At 43.2% G+C, this 20706-nt stretch overlaps 1 protein-coding gene across 1 annotated transcript in view; it reads right to left on the bottom strand.

The window, feature by feature from the left end:
• The window catches only part of RHEBL1 (RHEB like 1), a 38725-nt gene extending 18591 nt beyond the window's left edge, over window positions 1-20134 (bottom strand). Inside the window, exons 1-7 of the mRNA XM_078685762.1 lie at window positions 19900-20134; window positions 10689-10760; window positions 9997-10064; window positions 8459-8541; window positions 1645-1701; window positions 1291-1338; window positions 1119-1203 (exon numbers count right to left, since the gene is read on the bottom strand). Of these exons, the coding sequence (XP_078541888.1) occupies window positions 1119-1203; window positions 1291-1338; window positions 1645-1701; window positions 8459-8541; window positions 9997-10064; window positions 10689-10760; window positions 19900-19945 (459 nt within the window). The 5' untranslated portion in view covers window positions 19946-20134. The remainder of the gene's footprint in view (window positions 1-1118; window positions 1204-1290; window positions 1339-1644; window positions 1702-8458; window positions 8542-9996; window positions 10065-10688; window positions 10761-19899) is intronic.
• Window positions 20135-20706: the final 572 nt, after the last annotated feature.

The raw sequence follows: 20706 nt of genomic DNA, 5'->3' as shown, positions 1-20706 counted from the left end.
CCTGCGCCCAGGCTTTACGGGCTAGAATACACATTCATCGATACCAAAAGCAAGGCTCAATGCTGTTTAATTATAGTTTACTTTCCACATGATGATAAAGCCAAAAAACAAAAGACTGGCTTATAAAACATGCGGGGGAGATTCACCATGATAAGGGAAAGTAGGAGGTTATTTAAGTCTGTTTCGACAAATATATGAGCTATTTTAATTTCCCTGCCTGTAAAGCGGAGACCAAATCTGGGTCATGCAACTAGATGGCAGAAAATAAACCTAGCTTTCCACACAGGACTAGCTCCATCAGATGTACCAGATTGTCTCCAATTCCTTCATATTCTCTACAGCATTCTTCCAAAACATTTTCGAACCATAATCCAATTTTACAACAAACTTTTATGAGCCACCTTACTTTAAAGGAGACAAGCAATTTTTGGATGGAAATAAAGCATAGTGTGGTAGCGCATTTGTTTACAGACAACACATTTCCCCATAAAATAGCCACTTAATTTGCACAGAAAAAGTTTTACTGAAAAATGTATGGCACACAAGTGTTAATATATGGAAATCAGGTGTCTGAGAAGATCTATCATTTGTGCATCATCAAGTAAAGGGTCTTGATTTCCTCGTAATATCAAAGTTTCCAGCACACTTTAGATTTACAAACAAAACTGTGCCTCCAGTTTCTTTAACTGCTGAATACATACAGTTAATTTACAGGTATTCACATTTTCGTGTGCTGAAAAAAAAAACACCAAAAAAAACACCCATTGTAACGTCTTTCCTTTCACATAACCTATACTCCTGCAAAATAGTCACACAAGTCGCTTTAAAATACTCCTCTCGCTTTGCAGTCACCAATCCCCATGTTAAAAGAATAAGCAGCAATTTGTCAGAAGACGTAGCCTTGTTTTAAAGGTCTTGGTCTTAAAAAACAGCATATGTGGCAGGCTAAACACAGAATTTAAGGACCTCTTTATTTATTGCTTGGACTTTCCCCAACCCACCAAAAATCAGCTCGACCCACAGTTGAGGAACGCTGCTCTATAGACTAATCAACAGAAAGCAGCACCCTTAGTGCACCCTCTGTAAACCACTGCCCCCATAACAGCCCACTTACATACCTCAGGGTCTTTGGCAGATGACTCCATGAAGGCTGCACCCCAGGCATCAGCCAACTTCTGCCCCTCTTCAACCTGGACCTCCCGACTGCGTAAGACAGAACAGAGAGGTGAGATTACTACAGAGTGCACACAAGATTAGGGCACGGATATTAAATCCAAAAGGGCGACTTACCTGTGGGGAGGAAGATCAGTCTTGTTCCCAACCAGGACAATTGGCATTCTGAGAGAGAGAAAGCAAAGGGATTCAGAGAAAACAGGAGTAAGTGTGCTTGAGTGGCAAAAGTGGACAGATGCACTGGATGGTCTACAGCACAGTGGGGAGAATTATTTAAGCAGGGGGATCCTTCCAGGATGTGTATTAGAAGAAGAAAGGGAGGGAAAATGCACCTGCTTGAGTCAATAGCCCAGAGCAACAAATGGATGCGCCCAGAGTTAAAAAAAAAAATTGGGAGCTGCAACGGTAGGAGAGGTTTATACCAAGAGTGGTTACTTGACATAAGTGTGCCTTAGAGACAGAGATACTTACAAACACTTTCCTCTCCGGTCCTGCAGCTTGGAGAAGATAGATTTAGCAATGATGAAGCTGGAAGAAGAAAGAAAACAAACATTGCTATATTGAACTAACATATCCCACCGCCACAAATAGCCTTCTGTATAGCACTTGGTATGTTTCCTGTAGTGCCAAAAAGGTATAGATGAAGCAGTGATCAGTTACAAAAGGGGAAAGTACTTTACCAAGGGATAGGTTAACTCAAGGTAAAGATATATACAGATAGGCTTATTAGAATGCCTGAAGAAAACTGGCCACTTCAAATACAATTTCCGCTGAGCTACATAGATCGAGGTGTTCAACACTTGTAGTATTGTGACTTGTAGTAATCTCCTGCCCCTTTGACAACAAGAAACTGTCACATATTTCACAAGGAAGAGAAGCCTTTGGTTCTTGCAGTAGTTCCATGCATACCATTTTATTTCACCACTAGCAGAACGCCAGTGTGCACGAAGAGGTATGGGAATACCTTTTGCGATTCTTTCCTTTTATAATACAAGAGCTACTAAAAAAAGGCTGCAGCAAACTCACTTTCCAACAACTATAGGTATTTCAGAATAAAATATGATTTTGATTCACCTGCCACGTACATACAATTATCTGCATAGTTTCAAGTGTCACCTGCATGGTATATGGGAGTACAATTTAGTTTTTTATTTAATGTAACTTTTATTTTGGCTTTGCCGCGCATCTATTGTGTGAGCAGAGGCCCAAGCCCATTCCTGAAAATTTTACATCCAGGACCTGTACTGTTATATGGGGCGGTGTGCTAAGTATGTCCTAATAGTGGATGAATGACAATGGGCGCAGTACTGGGCATAGCACAAAGTGGTGCTGTCAGAATATAGTGTTTTATGAATCCTTAGTATCAACAGCACTATATGTCTCTATGAATGAGAGTGCGATCTATTTACCATTCCAGTGTTGAGTTCTTCTGTTGTATTCTCCAGAACCTTTTGCCGTCACTCAGTGTGCATGGCAAATACAAGGAGATGATGGACAGAGCGCTGAAACTTTTCAGACACTCGCCCCTAGTCACAGATCAGGGTTAAATCCATTGTTCTTTTGCTCCCCATGCCACCCCAGTTTAGACCCAGCCATATGCAAATCAGTCTTGACCATGTGCCTCATGATCCTGAACTGCCAAGCCATGTCTTCCCTGGACCGGAAACAAGCATACTGGGACTGGTGTGCCTGGCCCTTCAGGAGACTGTCAAGGAATAGAAGCCTAGTGTGTTCCTGATGTCTGGGGCACCCAGACACAGCAAACCGTATCAGAGGGCGTAACCATGCGCTTACTATAAATTGAATTGTAAGCATGTAGCTCTGTTGCATGATGAAAGTATCGGCTTCTTTCGAAAGACAATCACTGTACTGAGATATATATATATATTTGGGGTGATCGGGCTACTCAGCTGATCTTAGCCCTGTGTACTCCTAAGTAACGTGATTACAGTACTTTCTTTTACTCAAAAGACTAGCACTGTGCTGGACCAATACTTTACTGTGCCTGTTGGTGGTTTGTTGATTTCACTGGTGATTGGAAACTAAAGAAACAAGAAAGCACTGGCAAAAGCCAACGGGTCTTGCCGTAGAGACCTCCTGTTTACGCAAATGTATTTTCTTCATGCTCTACATAATCAGAGCAGATATTGTACAGCATAAAGGAAAAAAGAAAATCAGTATAATTATGCGGCCACGAGGCTGCGTCATTTTCTACAAAATGAGGAACGCAAAGGACTTCTTCATTACTCTTATTTTGGTTGGAGAGGAAGGGCAGAGAAGCACACGGGCAAGAGCCAGCAATGTGGAGCGGTGAGCGAATCACATGAATGAATGAGAGGGGAACATGGAAGAAAGGCAGGGGGCGGGACAGAAAACAGAAGCATGAAAAGGAGGCAACTGGAATACACAGTGGCGTGGCTCACTGGTTAGAGGCGGCAGACCCGGAAGCAGAGGACAGCCTGGGATCAGGGTTCAATTCCCGACGCGGCAGGGTCGTGGACCAGGGTCAGCGGACTCTATAATTCTCGCTTCGGTGCCTACTCTAACCAGGGATCACACTCGGCAACTCTGGGCATTAGCTTGCCTCATCTCCACAACGGCCCCCCACATACACCGGGGATGCCTGGTTTCACCTTGGAAATACCCAGCAGGGATCATCTCACAGGGAAAAGCCAGGACGGGTTCCCCAGTGGTCTACAGCGCTGGGACACCCCATTGCTGGGGTAGCCATGCGCTTTACAAGACAACCTAACATAACATACGCTCATTAGGCACTTTAACAAAAAACAAGCAAAAATGTTTGTCTTATATAATAAAATATTTTTTGGGGTCACTGATGGGTTTAGGCACTCAATAAGTAATTACACATGCACTATGTTACACGTCTTTGCACGCATGCGTCCATACACTGACTCACTCCTGCATTTATCTTTTCATAAAACTGCAAAAAACAGATTCAACAATATATGTAATATAAATTACAATACAAGTAACAAGCATTTACAATGCAATAGGTCTCCCAGCATAAAAGTTTGAGCTATTGGCATTGTATATTACAATGTGTTACATTAATTTGTTATCAAACTCTGAATTGTTGTATAAAGATGATTTGCAAACTGTCAAATGTTGCTGAATAGTAAGCAACGTTGTGAATAATATTGTTTGCTAGTCATCCTTGGGTACCAGAGTACTTCACTTGAGGCAGCTCACTACTCACTACTCTGCACTCACTACTCTGCACTCACTACTCTGCACTCACTAATCACTACTCTGCACTCACTACTCTGCACTCACTACTCTGCACTCACTACTCTGCACTCACTACTCTGCACTCACTACTCACTACTCACTACTCTGCACTCACTAATCACTACTCTGCACTCACTACTCTGCACTCACTACTCACTACTCTGCACTCACTACTCACTACTCTGCACTCACTACTCACTACTCTGCACTCCCTGTAGTGTGCTGTCTCTCTGTAGTGTCTCTCTGTAGTGTGCTGTCTCCCTGTAGTGTGCTGTCTCCCTGTAGTGTGCTGTCTCTCTGTAGAGAAATGCGCGCGGCCAGGTGCTGTCTCCTGGGAAGCAGAGTCAGCGACAAAAGATCTCCTGGCGGACACAGCGCTTACGCGCTGTTAAACGCCAGGAGACCTAAAAATGCATAGCACTGTCACAGCAGTGCTGAGGTTCGACACTAAACCTGCCTCCACGCCCAAGGAAAAAGGAGCACTTATGTTTATGATAAAAAGAAAACATTCTATGAGAAGGATAACACCCAGCAGCCGAGCCCCGGATATATCTCCTTATTCCTGCAAACCAATGATCAATTTATCCTATCTATGTCTTCTTTAATCATATAAGACTCCTATGTGACTAAGACGTGTCACTCTGTAAAAGTTGTTTATTGAACAAATAACTGCGGATAAAGAGTATGGGAGAGTGAAGCGGATAGGTTTGCTAATGCAGTGTTGCAAAGTCAGGAAACTCAACATTTTTACTTAGAAGTGTGAGGTTTTTCGACTTTGCAATAAAGTTTCAGACACCGTATCCCTGCTGTTGATCATTCTGCCTGACATGGAAGCTAGTCAATGGGCCCATTGGAGACAGGAAATACAGGAAGATGCTTCTGGTGCTGCACCTTTACGGCATTTAGCAGTTTTGTGGCGCTTGCACAATGCATTTGTGCACGGAGTTTCTGTATTGAAGGTGGTGCTACGTCATAATTAATCGTTCCAGCAGTCACACCAAGCAGGTGCTTAGCGGCACGAGGGGGGCGCGCGTGGCAGCCAGGCAATACAGCTGCAGTGCAAAGCCCAATTAGATGCCCCACCCACATTGTTTTTCAAGGCCCAAGTGTTTCTCAAACTCTCGGGTTAAATAAAAATACCTAACTGATTTCACATCACACGAGAATTCCGAAAGAATAAGAATCCAAAAGTAATTTTCAGCTCAGCAGTTCCATAGAGATCCAAAAAATGACATGCCGGCAAACGAAATCAAGTAGAAACCATTTGCACTTGGTCAACTGGAATAATACATATTATTATTATTAATATATTTCTATTATTATTGTTATCATTATTATTGATATTATTAGTTTGTTTTATACGGTTTGCACTAATTAATTCTGGCCGTTTCTCGGTGCTGTAAAAGAACAGGTATTAGCATTATCAGATTTAAAGATACAGAATTTATCGCCCTCAGAAAGATGAATGTCAAACAGTAGATAGTGCTCGAGAACAACAGAACGTGAGGAGCAACAGCCATAGGAATTCTAAATGCTGGCAGCCGATGGTATGTTTTTTTCTCCAAAAAGGGGGCCACTTCAGTACTAATGAAATGAGAGTCGGTGTTCCGACACACGTAGCTTAACTGTGTAACACTGTTCCAATTGCAGCGCCTCTAGGGTGGCAGAATTCAGGTGGGAAAAAAAACACTTCCAGATGCGCCGGTTTCCAATTTAAAAACACCGCTTATAACATTAGAGAAATGTCCCCCGGCATATTTTAACCTTTAGCGAGTGCCTGCACATTTTGCATTCACACAGTCGCGACCTTACGAAACAGCCTAAAACTGGTTCAGAGGAGTGCAAGAGAAGTATTTCGCTAGAATCACAGAGGTGTGCACCACGGCTGTTAGACTGTGAAAACACAAATGTAAGCGAAAGGAAAATATGGGGCTTTTCATTATGATGCTGTCGTTGTACCCAGCTGGAGTGATTTAAGGTAAAAATTCATTAATCTTTATAATTTCTTCACGTGAGCAAAAAACAGCAAAACTATGCCCTCAGAAGATCGGTCCTGCTTTTAGAAAGCAAACAATGCATTCTTGTGGCGGTTGTAATGAAAAAAAAAAAAAACATTTCACGTTTGCTCTTGACCTGTGACAAACACGAATGAGACACAAAGACCTAAAACATAAGTGGAAGGAGGAGGTGGGAGGAGGACGCTACTGCGCGCGCACTCCTAAAAACGAAACCTATGGTGGGGGCGGGACTTCCGTTTTGTGAAGCCCGTGCCCACGGAGTGCCTGGAGCCGAGGAGCAGTTGTGACGCGGGGCTCCCATGCCCAAGGGAGAGCCCCGCGGTCGGAGGCTGCACAAGTCCAGAGTGCGGGTGAGCGGGGAATGCCTGTATGTGTGCGTGTGCGTGTGTCTGTGTGTGCGATGGCGGAGGGGTGGGGGGGGGGGGATGTCTCTCCGTGCGTGTATGTGTGCTTGTGTATGTGTGTGCGCGCATGCGTGCAGGCGGAGGTGTGCCTGTGTATGTTTGTGCTTCCCAGGAGACAGCCACGGCGAGCGCGAGCGCGCGCGCGTGGCCTGCGCCCATCGCCTTTTGCGAAATGCGCGCGTCCAGGTGCTGTCTCCTGGGAAGCAGTCTCAGCAACAAAAGATCTCCTGGCGGACACAGCGCTGACGCGCTGTTAAACGCCAGGAGACCTAAAAAATTAAACATGCTGCTATATTAATAAAGCGGGCCTAAGCTTCCACAAAAGAAGCTAAACATAGCAGCAGTCATCCATATTACAGATGTATTGTAAATAGTCCTTTCTTGTTTTAAAGTTCCAGCAGGGCTACTACATTTAGAACCAGTGTGCTGGCCATCGTGAAACAGTAAAATAATAAGAGGCCAATAAAATATATAATAAAAAGAAATTAAAAAGGGAAAATGGTGCCGGTATTATTCAGTAGGTGTGTAGCAATCGCAGCAACGCCATCATGCCTCATTTTTTCCCTCAAATACTTATCAGCATCAGCAAAAAGCACTGGCAAAGCCAGTTGGTCCCAGAGTGTTGATTGGTCGTCACATCACTCCTTGACCAGCTGGAACCAGTACAATTGCCTTGAAGTGAGAGGGTGGGTGAGCTAAAATGGCTGCCATTTACCCACGGAGCAACCAACAAATGTAGGGACTACATACATACAGGCAGAGAGCCACTGGAATTACGCGACTGAGGCAGCGGTGTTTTATTTTTGTGCATAATTATACTTTTGCCCCATAGTTGCATCATCTGCTGCAAAATCTGCAGATTTTAACAAAAAATTTAATTCATTTCCAGCTCGAACAGTTCAAAAAGTTAATAAAAATTAAGCAACATGTGTTCACGTGCAGTGGAAGGCCCTTTCCAAAGGTTGACCGGTCCCATTTCTGTAGCTTCTTGCTATATTTGGGTGTTAAACTAGTACTAATAAAGTGCAACCAATGCCCAGACAGTGTTAACAAGTGCAAAAATGACAAAATAATGAAGAAATACTATCACAAAATGTGCTGCATATTTTACCTTTCCTTGTTGCATAATTTACTCAAACCTGCCACATAATTTGGCCCTCCCCTGCTATACAATTCCAGTGGCCCTACATTTAGGATGGAACTTAAACAAGGAATCCTACCCTAGCCACCGCAGGCACTACACATAAGCTGGGGGAATTGAGGGAACCAAGTTATGAAATTCTACATAGACTGCCAGACTGCAAACAAATTTGTGCTACACAGAAAACAGGTGTGGTAAGTTGAGGACAGAGTTGGCTCACTGATTGCTTTTGGTGCGATTTGCTAACTAGCATGTCAACGAGGAGACTATCCTTCCCCAACTGTTGGGAGGCCAAGGTATTGTTTGTTACTGTGGAATTCACATCTGTGAGCAGGATTATATAAGATTTACCTCAGTAGCTGTTACAAGCATCAGTACTTCTTCACAGGTAGCTGTGTATAAGCAAAGGATGCTGATCACATGTCAATAGACTGACGAAAGCCTTGGCGCTGCCCACACATGCAGGTACGTACCTCTTCTGTGAAGCGACCGAGTACACAACGATGTAGCCATGAATTCCCAGGACAAATGCAGGAGGTAGCAGACTGTACTCATCCTGAGAAAGAAATAAAAAATAAGTTATTACCAAAACCCAAACATAATGCCAACACTCTTCCAGTTCATATTCAAGTAATATATTTTTAAAACAATGGTGCTTTCTTGTGCGAGAGTATATTGGCAATGACTCAAAATCCCAAACTCCCAAGTGCAGATATGTGGTTTTCTGTAGGAAACGAAAACTTTTGCAAAATGGATTTGCGGCTGGCAATGTTTTTTGTTGTTGTTTTTACAGCTGCAATATTTCAAATTTAAAAAAAAAATAACTTTTCAATACATTTTGAAATTCTCAGATTGTCTTCAGGAGCCTAAAAGAGGGTTGTACATTTTGATACTGTGCAGTTTATTAACTTTTAGAGTTATGACCAAAGCCCACCGAACAAAGGCATAGATGAGCAAGCGACAACCCTGGTGAGCAGTACACGCCACACGTTTCAGCAAATATTAAGGCAAGTGCATCCCACCATGCAATTTTTTATCATCAGTAAAATAACGGTCCTCGACCAACTTCCCTTGGTATGTGGAGGTTGGTTTAAGCCAGGAAATTAGTGCTAGAAGCAAGTAGCAACATTGATAATTTAGTATTTAGCCGGTTGTTGTCAAGCACAAACTACTATAGGCCTGGGCAAAATTTTAATTACACAGTATAATTTGGGGATTTCTATGTTACGATGCTTACGAAAAAATCCCTGAAACTACTCCACAATTATGTGCGGAGGCAAATATTTGAGGCAAACAGAATGAGAGTAGCTGTTTGCAGTGCAAATGCACCCTGGCATGATATGCAAATCTGTCATTTTGTGCTATATTTTAGTGCAAAATACATCCGCTCATCAATTTTGCCAAAATTGTGTGCAATTCTGATACCGCAAATTACACACCATCCTAACTACTATACATTCATTATGCTTCTCCCATTCCCTGCGGTTGGCTAACCCACCTTTCACAATACTTAAGTACAGCACAATCTGATCCCACACATTTGGAAATGAGCTCCAATCCCCTTCACATGACAAGAAATCAGACATGAACAAGAAAGACAAAAGAACAGGGGACGTATTTCAGAACATGATAAGATCAGCATGGATTCTATGTCAAGACCTGAGGCACAATTATGACTGCAAAATCTCTGGCAGCCCAAACACCAGGTGCCTTTGAGATCTACCACAGTAAGATACCAAAGGCACCCGTTAGTGCCTCTATCACTATAGTGTCACAAACACCCCACAAATCCTACACACGCCACACTACTTAAGAACGGACCGAACGTCATTTCTCCTTTGCTACTCAAGGAGATAAGTGCATTTTAAATAGACATAGCTAATATACAGAACAGTAACTACCACCAAGAAATTTTGGGGGGGGAAACAAAAGCGGATGACAATGTGTTGCCAGATGAAGACCCTAATAAGAAGCATTAATTTTACATATGCTTTTAATGTGCAACCCTCACCTGCCCTGCTGTGTCCACCACCGTCATCTGAAACTCGTCTTCTCCAATTTTAAATGTTTTGTTAAAGGCTATAAGGCGGGGGGGGGGGGGGAGAGGGAGGGGAGAAAAACTGGCAGTCAGTTTTCAAGCCACTTCAAAGAAATACGTGTGTCTCCCACCCATCCAACCCCCACTTCCAAACAAGTGTCCCAGGCAGGTGTCAGAAGCCAGACACCAAATATTCATCAGCAAAGAGAATACCAATGATAAAGATATGACATCACCATTCCAAATAGATATTAGAAACTGGGTGTTTCGTGTACAGGTCAGTAACACACAGATGCTACACTATGGACATTTTACCTCTTGGAAGAGGTGTGGCGCCGCGGCCAGGGCGACTGACTCCGGAATCTGGGGATCACGGTTCGATCCCCGGCACCGGCGGCAGATTAGTCCAGCACCATGTGACTCTAGGCAATAGCTTGCTTAATCTTCCCGACGGCCCCCAGCGCCTAGAGACCCTAACGGGTGATTGTGCGCTTTACAAATGTGGATATTTATTTATTTAATCAAAAGGTACACATTTCGATGAAGTTTGAGAAAGAAGAACCTGGGCCAAAAGGGGCATAACTGAATGTTGGCAAGGAAGGAGGGGCATTGGTGGTTTGAGGAGACTTCCTTCATTTCCGCATATGCAGCCTTGGGGTACCTACTGTTCTCAATAGTAGGTTCATAATCCTCACAGAAGTTTCCCCGAATGAACTGCAGGGCCAGAGAGGATTTCCCTGTGGAGAGAAAGATACAGCGTCAGAATCCACAGCCCCCATGTGGACAGAGAAACACAGGCACTATAGCCTCCACGGGGATACATTTACCAGGACTACAGCCCTTCCTTCATAATAGATCATTTACAAATTCGTTTTCTGAAGCACATCAGAGAATGTTAGTTAAACAACCCTAAAAGGTGGACCCAAACCTCCTCCCACCACCTATTCTTCTGGGCATTTGTGTGAACTAAGGGCCACTCACTCCTAAGGAAGTATCGCGATGAGTGGTTTAACTAATCATCGTTATAAAGGACTATTTACTTATACTTTTTAATAGCATTCATATCAGGCTTTCTGGGCAGTGCAGTGCTTTACACCGTAGAAAATAAGTAATTTGGTGAAACTCAATTTGACATTATAGAAAGAAGCAAATGACAATGGAAAGCAGAGACTCCGAGGAAAATTTTGGGAAATCCAAAGTGATTTCTAGATAGTGGGGAAGGTTTATTTGCTAAAGAAGGGGTCTTTCCATACACACAAAAAAATTTAGTGTGAAGTTAAACAAATGGCCAATCATAATACTGGTTTTCGTTTGCTTCTGGAAGTGCATTTGCCGCCAGATATTTATGCATGCTTGGGTTATATCGATAATTTGTATTTACATCTTTGCTCCAGAGGGCGTCACTTGAGGTCCTTTAGCACAATGGTATTATGATCACTGTGGTATTTCCAAGCAAGCAATCTTGCAGTGGCATGTAATACTGCTTTTCAAAGATGCCAATCTGTACTTCGGGAAACCAACTAGGAATGCATTACCATAATCAATTCTGATCAGAACCTAGGGCTGTAGTACTAGTTCTAAATGATCTGGATGTGACTGGTTTCATTATGTACTGTGCTCCAGTCAAAACATCATAACACACACATACATATATCATGCGATCAAATCAAGGCTTTTTCAAATCAAATATCTTTTTATTTAGGTTTTCCAAACAGACCATATTACATATCTTCCAAATTAAGAAGACCGCCATAATGTTAGTGTCTGGAATCTAAGTTATTTAAGGGTGACAAAAACGATAGGAAGGAAGACCCCCCCCATGTCATTATGCCCATTTAACATATTACAGACTCTAGTTCAACACAATCACCCCCCTCAGATTTCATCTAAAGAGTAATCCCTTCATGTACTGGGTTTGCCATTTCTCTCAATGAAAACTCAACCCCTCCTACCAAGAGACCGATTGCCATCGAGCGCAGGAGACATAGGATGTTGGACAAACCCCGGCAACGGTTTCAAATGAAATTCCCATCCTTGTGGCAGCCTTCTTAAATCTGAGATGTAAAACCCTGTGTCAAACCTGTGCTTATCTTAGTCTTTCTTCCTCATCTATGTGACAGCCCTCCTTGCACTGTTCAAAAGATTTGACAATGCGGTCATGTTACATGTCCAAGACCATTTCACAACAACCCTTTAAAAAAAATGTAATCCCTAAATATTGAATATGTCGCTTAGCAAATCTAAAGGGAAATGCTTGTTCCCAGTCCCGGACCTATTCTTTGGGGGGGGTCTATTAAATGTTTCTGATTGTTCATTAATCTTATAACCTAACACACTCTCAAAGGCTTCCAATTGTCTCCTTACTTCTGGAAAGGAGGTTGTAGGTGATCCTAGACATAAAGGACATCATCTGCATACAAATTAATTTATATTAGTTTATCACAAATGTAATACTGGTGTTAATTGATGATGGTCTCATTGGCACGCATGGGGCTCAACAAAAAGAGAAAAGGTAGGAGTGAGACGGGACAACCTTGCCCAGTGCCCTTGTTTGAATGTAAGCATATATACTGGTGGCCTTCTGGCAGTGGTGTGAGCGTAGTTAGAGAACACCATGCTGATATGCGCGCCAAAAATTCCAGGCTTGTGAGGAGGTATGCAGGATCAAGACTATTTTGACCACATTAAGCCACATTCCAAGCATTAGACTAGAGCCATGGCGTTCAACCGTTTTTGCTCTGAGCCCGCCTGAACAAAAGGTTTTGAAATCAGAGCCCCCTCCAAAACTTTATGACAGACTGGGGGTGCGGGAGGGGCATGGCTTATGAGATGGTCTCTGGGGTACTTTTTCTGCAACTCATAATCCACCCTAAATGGAAGGCCTATAAAAGAGCAAATGTTGTTATAGCTGAGATCCCAAGTAGGATGCTGCCTTCTCTTCCTCCTTCACACCCTCCCCACAATGCCTATCACTCCTATCTTGAAACAGTCGACATGTCCCTTTTGTGAAAGGTGAATAAATAATAACAGGTCTCACATGTTGCCCCGCTCTTTGAAGCAAGGGTGCCTTCAGCAATAATGCTAGCAGGTAATACAAGCCTTGACACCCTTCTTGTAAAGCAAGACAGACATAATTGTGATTCACTGGGCCGTGCACACAGCTGGGCCCCAGTGCCACTGCACCTGCTTCACTAATGATAGCTGCTAACTTCATCATTGCCAGCGGGCTGTCTACTCTGCATTGCCTATAAAAGCATGGGCCGCCATCTGCTCCCATCCCTCTCCCTACTATTTATTTCCCTGTGGTCCAAGGTTTCTCCTCTGCTTACATTTTTCCTTCCGTTAAGCAATTGCTGAAGCCCAAAGAAACAAAGGCACTGCAAGAGTGCACTGGGCACTAAGGCATGCAAGAAAGGATAGCAAAACAGCCAAAATGGAGGTATTAGTTCCAGTGCACCTGTAGAACCAATGATACATACAGGCTGTCTCCTCGGCCCACCCCACAGGGCCATCAAACCTAGCGGCTTTGAATTATAAAAAAAAAACAGCGGGGGTCTTGCCCCTCATTTTCTTGGGCCCTGCGCAGTAAGGAGGACATGGCGTAATTGCTACCAAGGAAAATCTACATGTAAACAGGGGTCGAAGTGGATGGGATCTATGGTGGGGACTAAAATACCCATGTTTTTACAAGAAGAGGTCTGATACTTTTTGTTAAATACACAACTATCACATCCCTGAACAACTAATCCAGACCTTGGGTGCCTTTTTCTGGAGAGAAAGAGAGAGAGAGAGAGAAAGAGAAGAAACAGGCCTTCTCACAAGGGTGCCTGCTATCTGAAAGAAATGTAATTGTGTGGGATTTGTTAATCACCAAATATAAAGGCTGCCTTGAAGCCAGTATGGAGAACAAGCATTGAAAATGCAATAGGTCTCGCCTTTGATTAACTTAAAACAATTTGTTTTGCTAATGGTATTGTACAGCAAAGCTAATAGCTTTAACTTAATAAAAGAAGAGACCTATTGCATATTCAATGCTAGTTTGATTTACCAACCCAAAATGGTGGACACCACGTAGGAATACAAAAAATTATTTAATGCTGCTAACGAGCAGATCTTAAAGTGCTTAATATGGAGTGGCACGACAGGAAAACAGAAGAGCTGGGTACTCTAAAAACTGTTAAATAACTAAGGACTGCAACTCTGCAAGGGGTAGGACAGAAACGGTGTGGGTGGAGTGAGAAGAGGAAAGTAAGCACACAGGGGACAAAGAAACACAGGAGTATGAAAGAAGCACCCAAAGAAGAGGCCCACAGAGTAGCATGGAAGTCGCACAGAAGAGAAACACAGTGAGCAACACATGAGGGACTGAGCAACAAAGAACAGCTATCCGACAGGGGTACATGAGTGAGTGAGAACGTAAACTTGCACTTTTAAGGAGTGCTTAAACAAATGTTCTGAGAGCGAGCAATGGAAGGGCACAAGACAGCCATTTAAAAGCATAGTAAACAAAATATACTCTAGATGCGAGAGAAACAAGAAAGCATGCCATCTAATAAGAAGCAGGCAAATAAGTGACAAAGCCAACTAATGGTAAGCAATGGACTGGTTATAGGGCAATTGTACTTTTTTTGGCAAGCCTAAAATAGATCCTCCACAACCAGGCAGCTTATGCTGTCTGGTGAGACCTAAAAAATGCTTCCTGCATCAATGTGTACAAGTAGCGGCTGAGGAACGCCCACACACAGCATAGGCAACAGCTGGGCATGTAAGCTTAAAATCACGATAAAGAACTGACAGCAAATGTCCAAGAAACGCACACCGTCTTTCTTCTGGCTTTAAACATGTAGTCCTAAATAAACATAAGAGAACCTAAGCTGTCAGCGGATCCAGAACACCTCAGCACGACTCATCCTGGACATCCCCCGCCGCAGCCACATCTCCGGACACCTGAGAGACCTGCACTGGCTCCCGGTCAACAAGAGAATCACCTTCCGGCTCCTCACCCACGCACACAAAGCCCTACACAACCAAGGCCCAGGATACCTCAACAGACGCCTCAACTTCTACGCTCCCAAACGCCAGCTTCGATCGACCAGCCACGCCCTCTCCGCCGTCCCCCGCATCCGAAGAGCCACCACGGGAGGAAGGTCCTTCTCCTACCTGGCCACCAAGACTTGGAACTCCCTCCCGACCCACCTCCGCCTGACCCAAGACCACCTGGCCTTCAGGAAGCAGCTCAACACCTGGCTGTTCGAGCAGTAGCGGACCCCCCCCCAGCGCCTTGAGACCCCCCGGGTGAGTAGTGCGCTATACAAATGATTTGATTGATTGGTCAGCTAAAATCAGAAGACTTTAAAAGACACCTTTGTTTCATCTTCAATTCTGGCTACCTTATATTTATGTGGACAACAGTAATAGATTAAAAACAAATATTGGGCAAGTAAGACAAAGTTTTTATTTTTTTCAGGCATGCAAAAAAAAAAAACAAGGCAGCGCTGGGAGGGGGGCTGGTCACGAAGGAAGGAGAAATGCGAGTCACGGCCGGAGGCCGGCCGTGAAAACAATGCAGCGCTCGTGAAACTGAAAGCACGGCCGGCCGTGAAAGCCTTTGATGCCGCAGGGGGTGGAGCGGCAAACTGAAAGCACGGCCGGCCGACCGTGAAAGCCTTTGATGCCGCAAGGGGTGGAGCGGCACCAAGCTGGGCAACAGACGGCTGACGATTTGATGCTGTGCACGCGCATTATAGGTCAATGCGCTTGCGCATTGACCGAAAAGCGCACGGGCACAGCATCAAATCGCCAGTTAGTTAAAGTCTGTTTAAGCCCCAATAGTCTCGCTCCGCTCAATGCGCATGCGCATTGACAGGACGCGAGACCTAAAAACGGGATGGTGTGGAGGGATACCACACAATTTACGTAGGTAAAGGATGACTTAATTCCTACTTATAGGTACACAGCCCCTTCATATTTATTTGCATTAATTTCTCTAGTCACATATCACCTCCAAATGCAATTGAAACAATGAATTCTTAAGTTATCCTTTTTCACAACATATAAAATACATAGAACATTAAAAGGACGCATGGCATTTTTTACATGAATGTATGTATTTTTGATGATGCTTTCCGACCCCTGGGAAAATGCAATTAGGTCCCAAAGAGGAGACCTATTCGCTTTGCCAATGCCTGCTTCTTATTGTTACAAGAAGGATTGGATCTGTGATTTCCGTCAGAGAGTCCTGGATAATTTTACACAAACCTTCTGGCAAAGGCAAATTGTTCAGTAGAATCATGGAAGAGGATATAGATTTGGAGCGAGACAAATGTTAGGAGAGACTAGTAGGTTGTAGGTACGATATTGGAGTGATTTGGGGAGGATAAAGATGGCACAAAATGTGAAGAAATGTTACACTGGCTATCATGGTTCATCTACCCCTGTTCCATAAACAGCAACATATACAACAGTTCAGCTGCTCCTATAAAAGATCTGCAACCTTATCTTGGTTCAAAAGTCACCATTTCCCACTGAAGTGTGGTGCATTACGTAAGCTGGGAGGTGTAATCCAGAGGATCTTTCAAAGTATTGCGGGCTGGCTAATCGGGGCGCCTGCATTCAACTCATGAAATTGGTAGATCTGTGAGACAACCAACCTAAATTACATGTTAGGGGCTTGCAGCAAAATCTGCAGTAGGGACTGTTTTGGAACACCTCACACTATCCCAGCTGCATTGAAGTCTGTAGATCTATTAGTGTTATCCAACACAATATACATAAGGAGTACAAGATCGACATTACCATCTGCTAGTGGAGTGTCTCTCACTACTTAATTCTCAAAGGACAGGTCAACTTGAAATGGTGGTACACTGCCAAGCATTAGACTGTATAGTGTGCTTACTGTCTGGGGAAAAAGAGGAGACTCCTTGAGCTGACAAATCAGGCAAAGCTAAAAGAGGAATGGAATTGTGAGGCACGAGTAATAAGAACTAAGTGCGTGAAAGAGCTGACTGGAACCGGATGAACGGTCAATAGGACTGTGGAATTCGTATTGCCCAACTACCAGGACATATTGTTTGTGGTCAAGGACAAGTTTTAATGTTTATTTTGTCCTTGGGACAAGTAGGCCTAACTTCATGGAGTACAAACCGTTTGGCTGGCAGTTTACTGTACCACATTATGGATCAAGGAAGGGCATTGTCTGCAGTTAAGGTAATATTTGTGTTCATATGTTAATGGGGTTTGAACTTGTATTTATGGTTTGTTCATGCAAAGCCTTTATTTATTATGGTATGCACTCTTAGGAAATGTTGTAAGCTCGACTGCACTGCTGACAGCTGTCCAAGGATAAAAAGGTGTATACACGTTTGAAAGTTTAACATGATGCTATGTATAATGCTGTACAAAAGGGGGTGGTGATGGACGAAGCATCCGAACCAATCAAACACTCACACCCAGTCAAAAGATCTGGGTTTGATCCATCACCGTTCTTTAGCCCACTCTGCCACCCAGTTTAGATGCAAATATTTGCAGGAGTTTGAATGCAAGATTGAAGAGTGTGCTTTCAAATAATTTGTTCGCAAAAACATGCAACTAGAAAAAAAAGTTTTTGCTACACTACTATGAAATTAACTATTTCTTGAAGCATTAGCTACTCAAATGTATTGATGCATGCTAGTATTCCCAAAAATATTTATAAAGGAAAAGTTAGTGCAACCAGTTTCAACAAGTTTATAGGAAACATGAAATAAACAATCACTGGCAAAGCCAATAGCTCTGACGTAGGTGGTCAGCCTTTTAGTTTTGTCAATGCGTCTTTTTCTGACATGATTTTTATAAAACATTATTATATTTACGATGCCAGGCCCTCATCATTATAACAAACATTGGCAAAAGGGAATAATATTTTTTGGTCTAAAAAAAAAAAAAAGCACACATTGCCACAGTAGTCTCTGGCACTTAGCAAAAATATTTTGTGTGCCGATATGCTCCTTGTCAAATAATGCCATCACTCACAGTGAAGCCAGTCTATAGAAAGAAACAGAATTTTAATAAAAATAGGCTAGGTTAACTCAAGTCTAAATTAAAGGCCCAAATAGTAAAGGCACTAAAGTGTACCCATTTGTTAGTGCAGATTTACAGCTTTCATTAATTCACAATAATTTACAGAAAGTAGGCCAAGAAATCGTACTACTGAAAAATATTTGTGAAACACATTTTAGCCCAAGCACATATGCATGTGTGGTTTTACTCCCCCCAAGCCCCCCCCCCCCCCCAACCAGTGGAAGAAGTTTAATTTCTGCTCTTTTTCAGGACTACATTTCCAGCCTCTCTCAGTGAGGGAAAAAGATTAGAGAACAGCATGTGAAAACCCCTAAAATATACAAGCTAGTATGTTTGCACATACCCTGTTTCCAGCCCAAAATTATTGCTCAACGCTACCTCCAGCCCTAATATGTAGATCTGAGGTAAGGTTGCAAAACGCAGAGACTGCTGGAATTCAAGCCCTACTGTAGTATGAGCCCTGGCACAATCAGTGAGGCTATTAGAAGATCTCTTATATAATAAGATTACTGCTATAATTTATCGCCGTACTACATGGCACCAAAGGAACAAGTGGATTATTTAACAGAACATGTAGATTTCTGAAGCAACTATCCCATCGCCAAGTAGCTTTGATCAAAAGGACCTGCAACTAAATGGAAAGTTAATAACGTTCCTGCAATTAGCAGCACCAAAGCAAGGGCCAGTGGTACCCTGAGCTAGCGTAATAACTATAAAAACCTTAAGCCTTCACAATTACAACTTGTGTATTGATCCTGGACTGCCCTGAGAACAGCGGGAATATTAGAAACGTTTCAGTTTTTAGAAATTAACTAATATTTCTTAACAAATACGATTTTTATCAAAGTGCATTTTTGTTATGGTTTTAATTCATCAAAAACAATAGAAAAAAAATTACTCTTACCATCGCCAAGTAGATATTTTATTAAATTCCACAACCCTGACTAAGGGAACAAAATCTGTCAACAGTTAGACCTAGGTAGCTTTGCAGGATTCAGACAGCAAGGACTGGTCTTGTGTGACTTGGATTATGCACAGTCACTTGCAAGCCTCATGCATGTCAATAGACCCAATGGAGACTTCAATATAATTAAACGGGAGAAATACATTCCGATTATTTTTTAGAAGTCTCCCACCTTCTTCCTCTTCCTAAATGTTGGCATGTAAAAAAAAAATATATATATATATATATACACACACACACTTATTTGGAAACAGCATTTGGCTATTATCAAATTAGGGGGGGGGGCTTATTTTCCCCAACTGAATTTAAAGCAATTGTAAGTGGAAGAAAACTAAAATAAAGACCATTTTTGCATTCAAATATGGGTGTCTACCACCTGAATCGATCGGGTGTGCTGGCATGATATACTCATACATAGAGTCCTCTACTTTGACACAGCCAGTCTATCGCAACACATCAATTCAATTACTTTGTGGTAAGGCAAACTACGAAGGAGTACGCCGCATGGCAGAAGAGGGACGCAGGGAGGACCTTCAGACGCGGAAGGTGGATATGAAGCACACCATAAGAGGGCGTCTCCCGTTAAAGTAGCAAATAAACTAAAGTTTGTTAAAATATAGTCGAAACTTTAAGGGGCAGAGAAGCGTAAACAAGGCAGGAGCCGTGTGTCGAGAACACGAAGATATCCTAATAACAGACACTAAGTAACATTTCTCTTTCAAAGAGGTGCAGTTCATTGCTCTCTAAAAGAGCTGTCCTCTTTACTCTCGCAAGCGCATGCGCAGTAACCGAAGCGCGGGACGCGTATTCCTTCGATGCACGCATGCGCAGTATGACGACCGTTTTTCACTCACCGACCGATGGGTAGCCAAGAATTACTATTTTACGGAACTTCGGCATGGTGCGAGCCAAACAAAGTGTTCAGAAGGCTTTAGGCTGCCAAAGAACTAGCCGAACCGGAGCAGGCGTGTATGAATGCTGGCTGCGACGGCGAATCGTAACACGAACACTCGCGCTTCTAATTCGCAGACTGAAAAATTCCGAAGACCAAGCGCTACTCCTACATCCTTTCCGCTTCCAGCCCGCCATAAAGAACACCCCGCTGGCTGCCCCTCCCCGAGGCAGTACATTCCAACGACCCATTGGCTGAAGGAAAGAGACGTAGGCCAGGTGGAGCATGCGCAGTGCGGCACTCGCTGACTGTTCATTCAAGAATTTTTGGGGCACCGCCTATCCTGGCTAGGGGGCGGTTCATCGGTCGAGTGATTGGCGGTTAACGCCCTACTCTTGCACGTAGTTGGCGGGCAGAGGCCGCTCTGTACTGTTTGCAAACAAAGCCATGTGAGAGGGGGGAGGGTGCGTATTAGTGCCCGCTTGTCTAGTCAAACGAGGCGGAGCAGACTGAAGGCCTCAGGGATGGTGTTTCGTCTTAAGTGGGAGCATGAGAAAGCACACCAACGGGCCATAGAAAACACAACGAAATAAAGATCACCCTCAATCTTATAATTACCTGGAGTTATAGGATTCGCGCTAAAATTGGTAGAATACCCGGGAAACAATCTATACGTATCCTGGTTCTAAGGGATCGAAATAAAAACAAGCATTTGCAATGCAATAGGTCTCGCATTAGGAAAGTTTGAGCAATTGGTCTTGTAAATGAC

This window comes from Lissotriton helveticus, chromosome 1_1 (assembly GCF_964261635.1).
Source record: "Lissotriton helveticus chromosome 1_1, aLisHel1.1, whole genome shotgun sequence".
In the NCBI taxonomy this organism is placed as follows: domain Eukaryota; kingdom Metazoa; phylum Chordata; class Amphibia; order Caudata; family Salamandridae; genus Lissotriton; species Lissotriton helveticus.
This window is presented reverse-complemented; position numbering and strand designations above follow the sequence as displayed.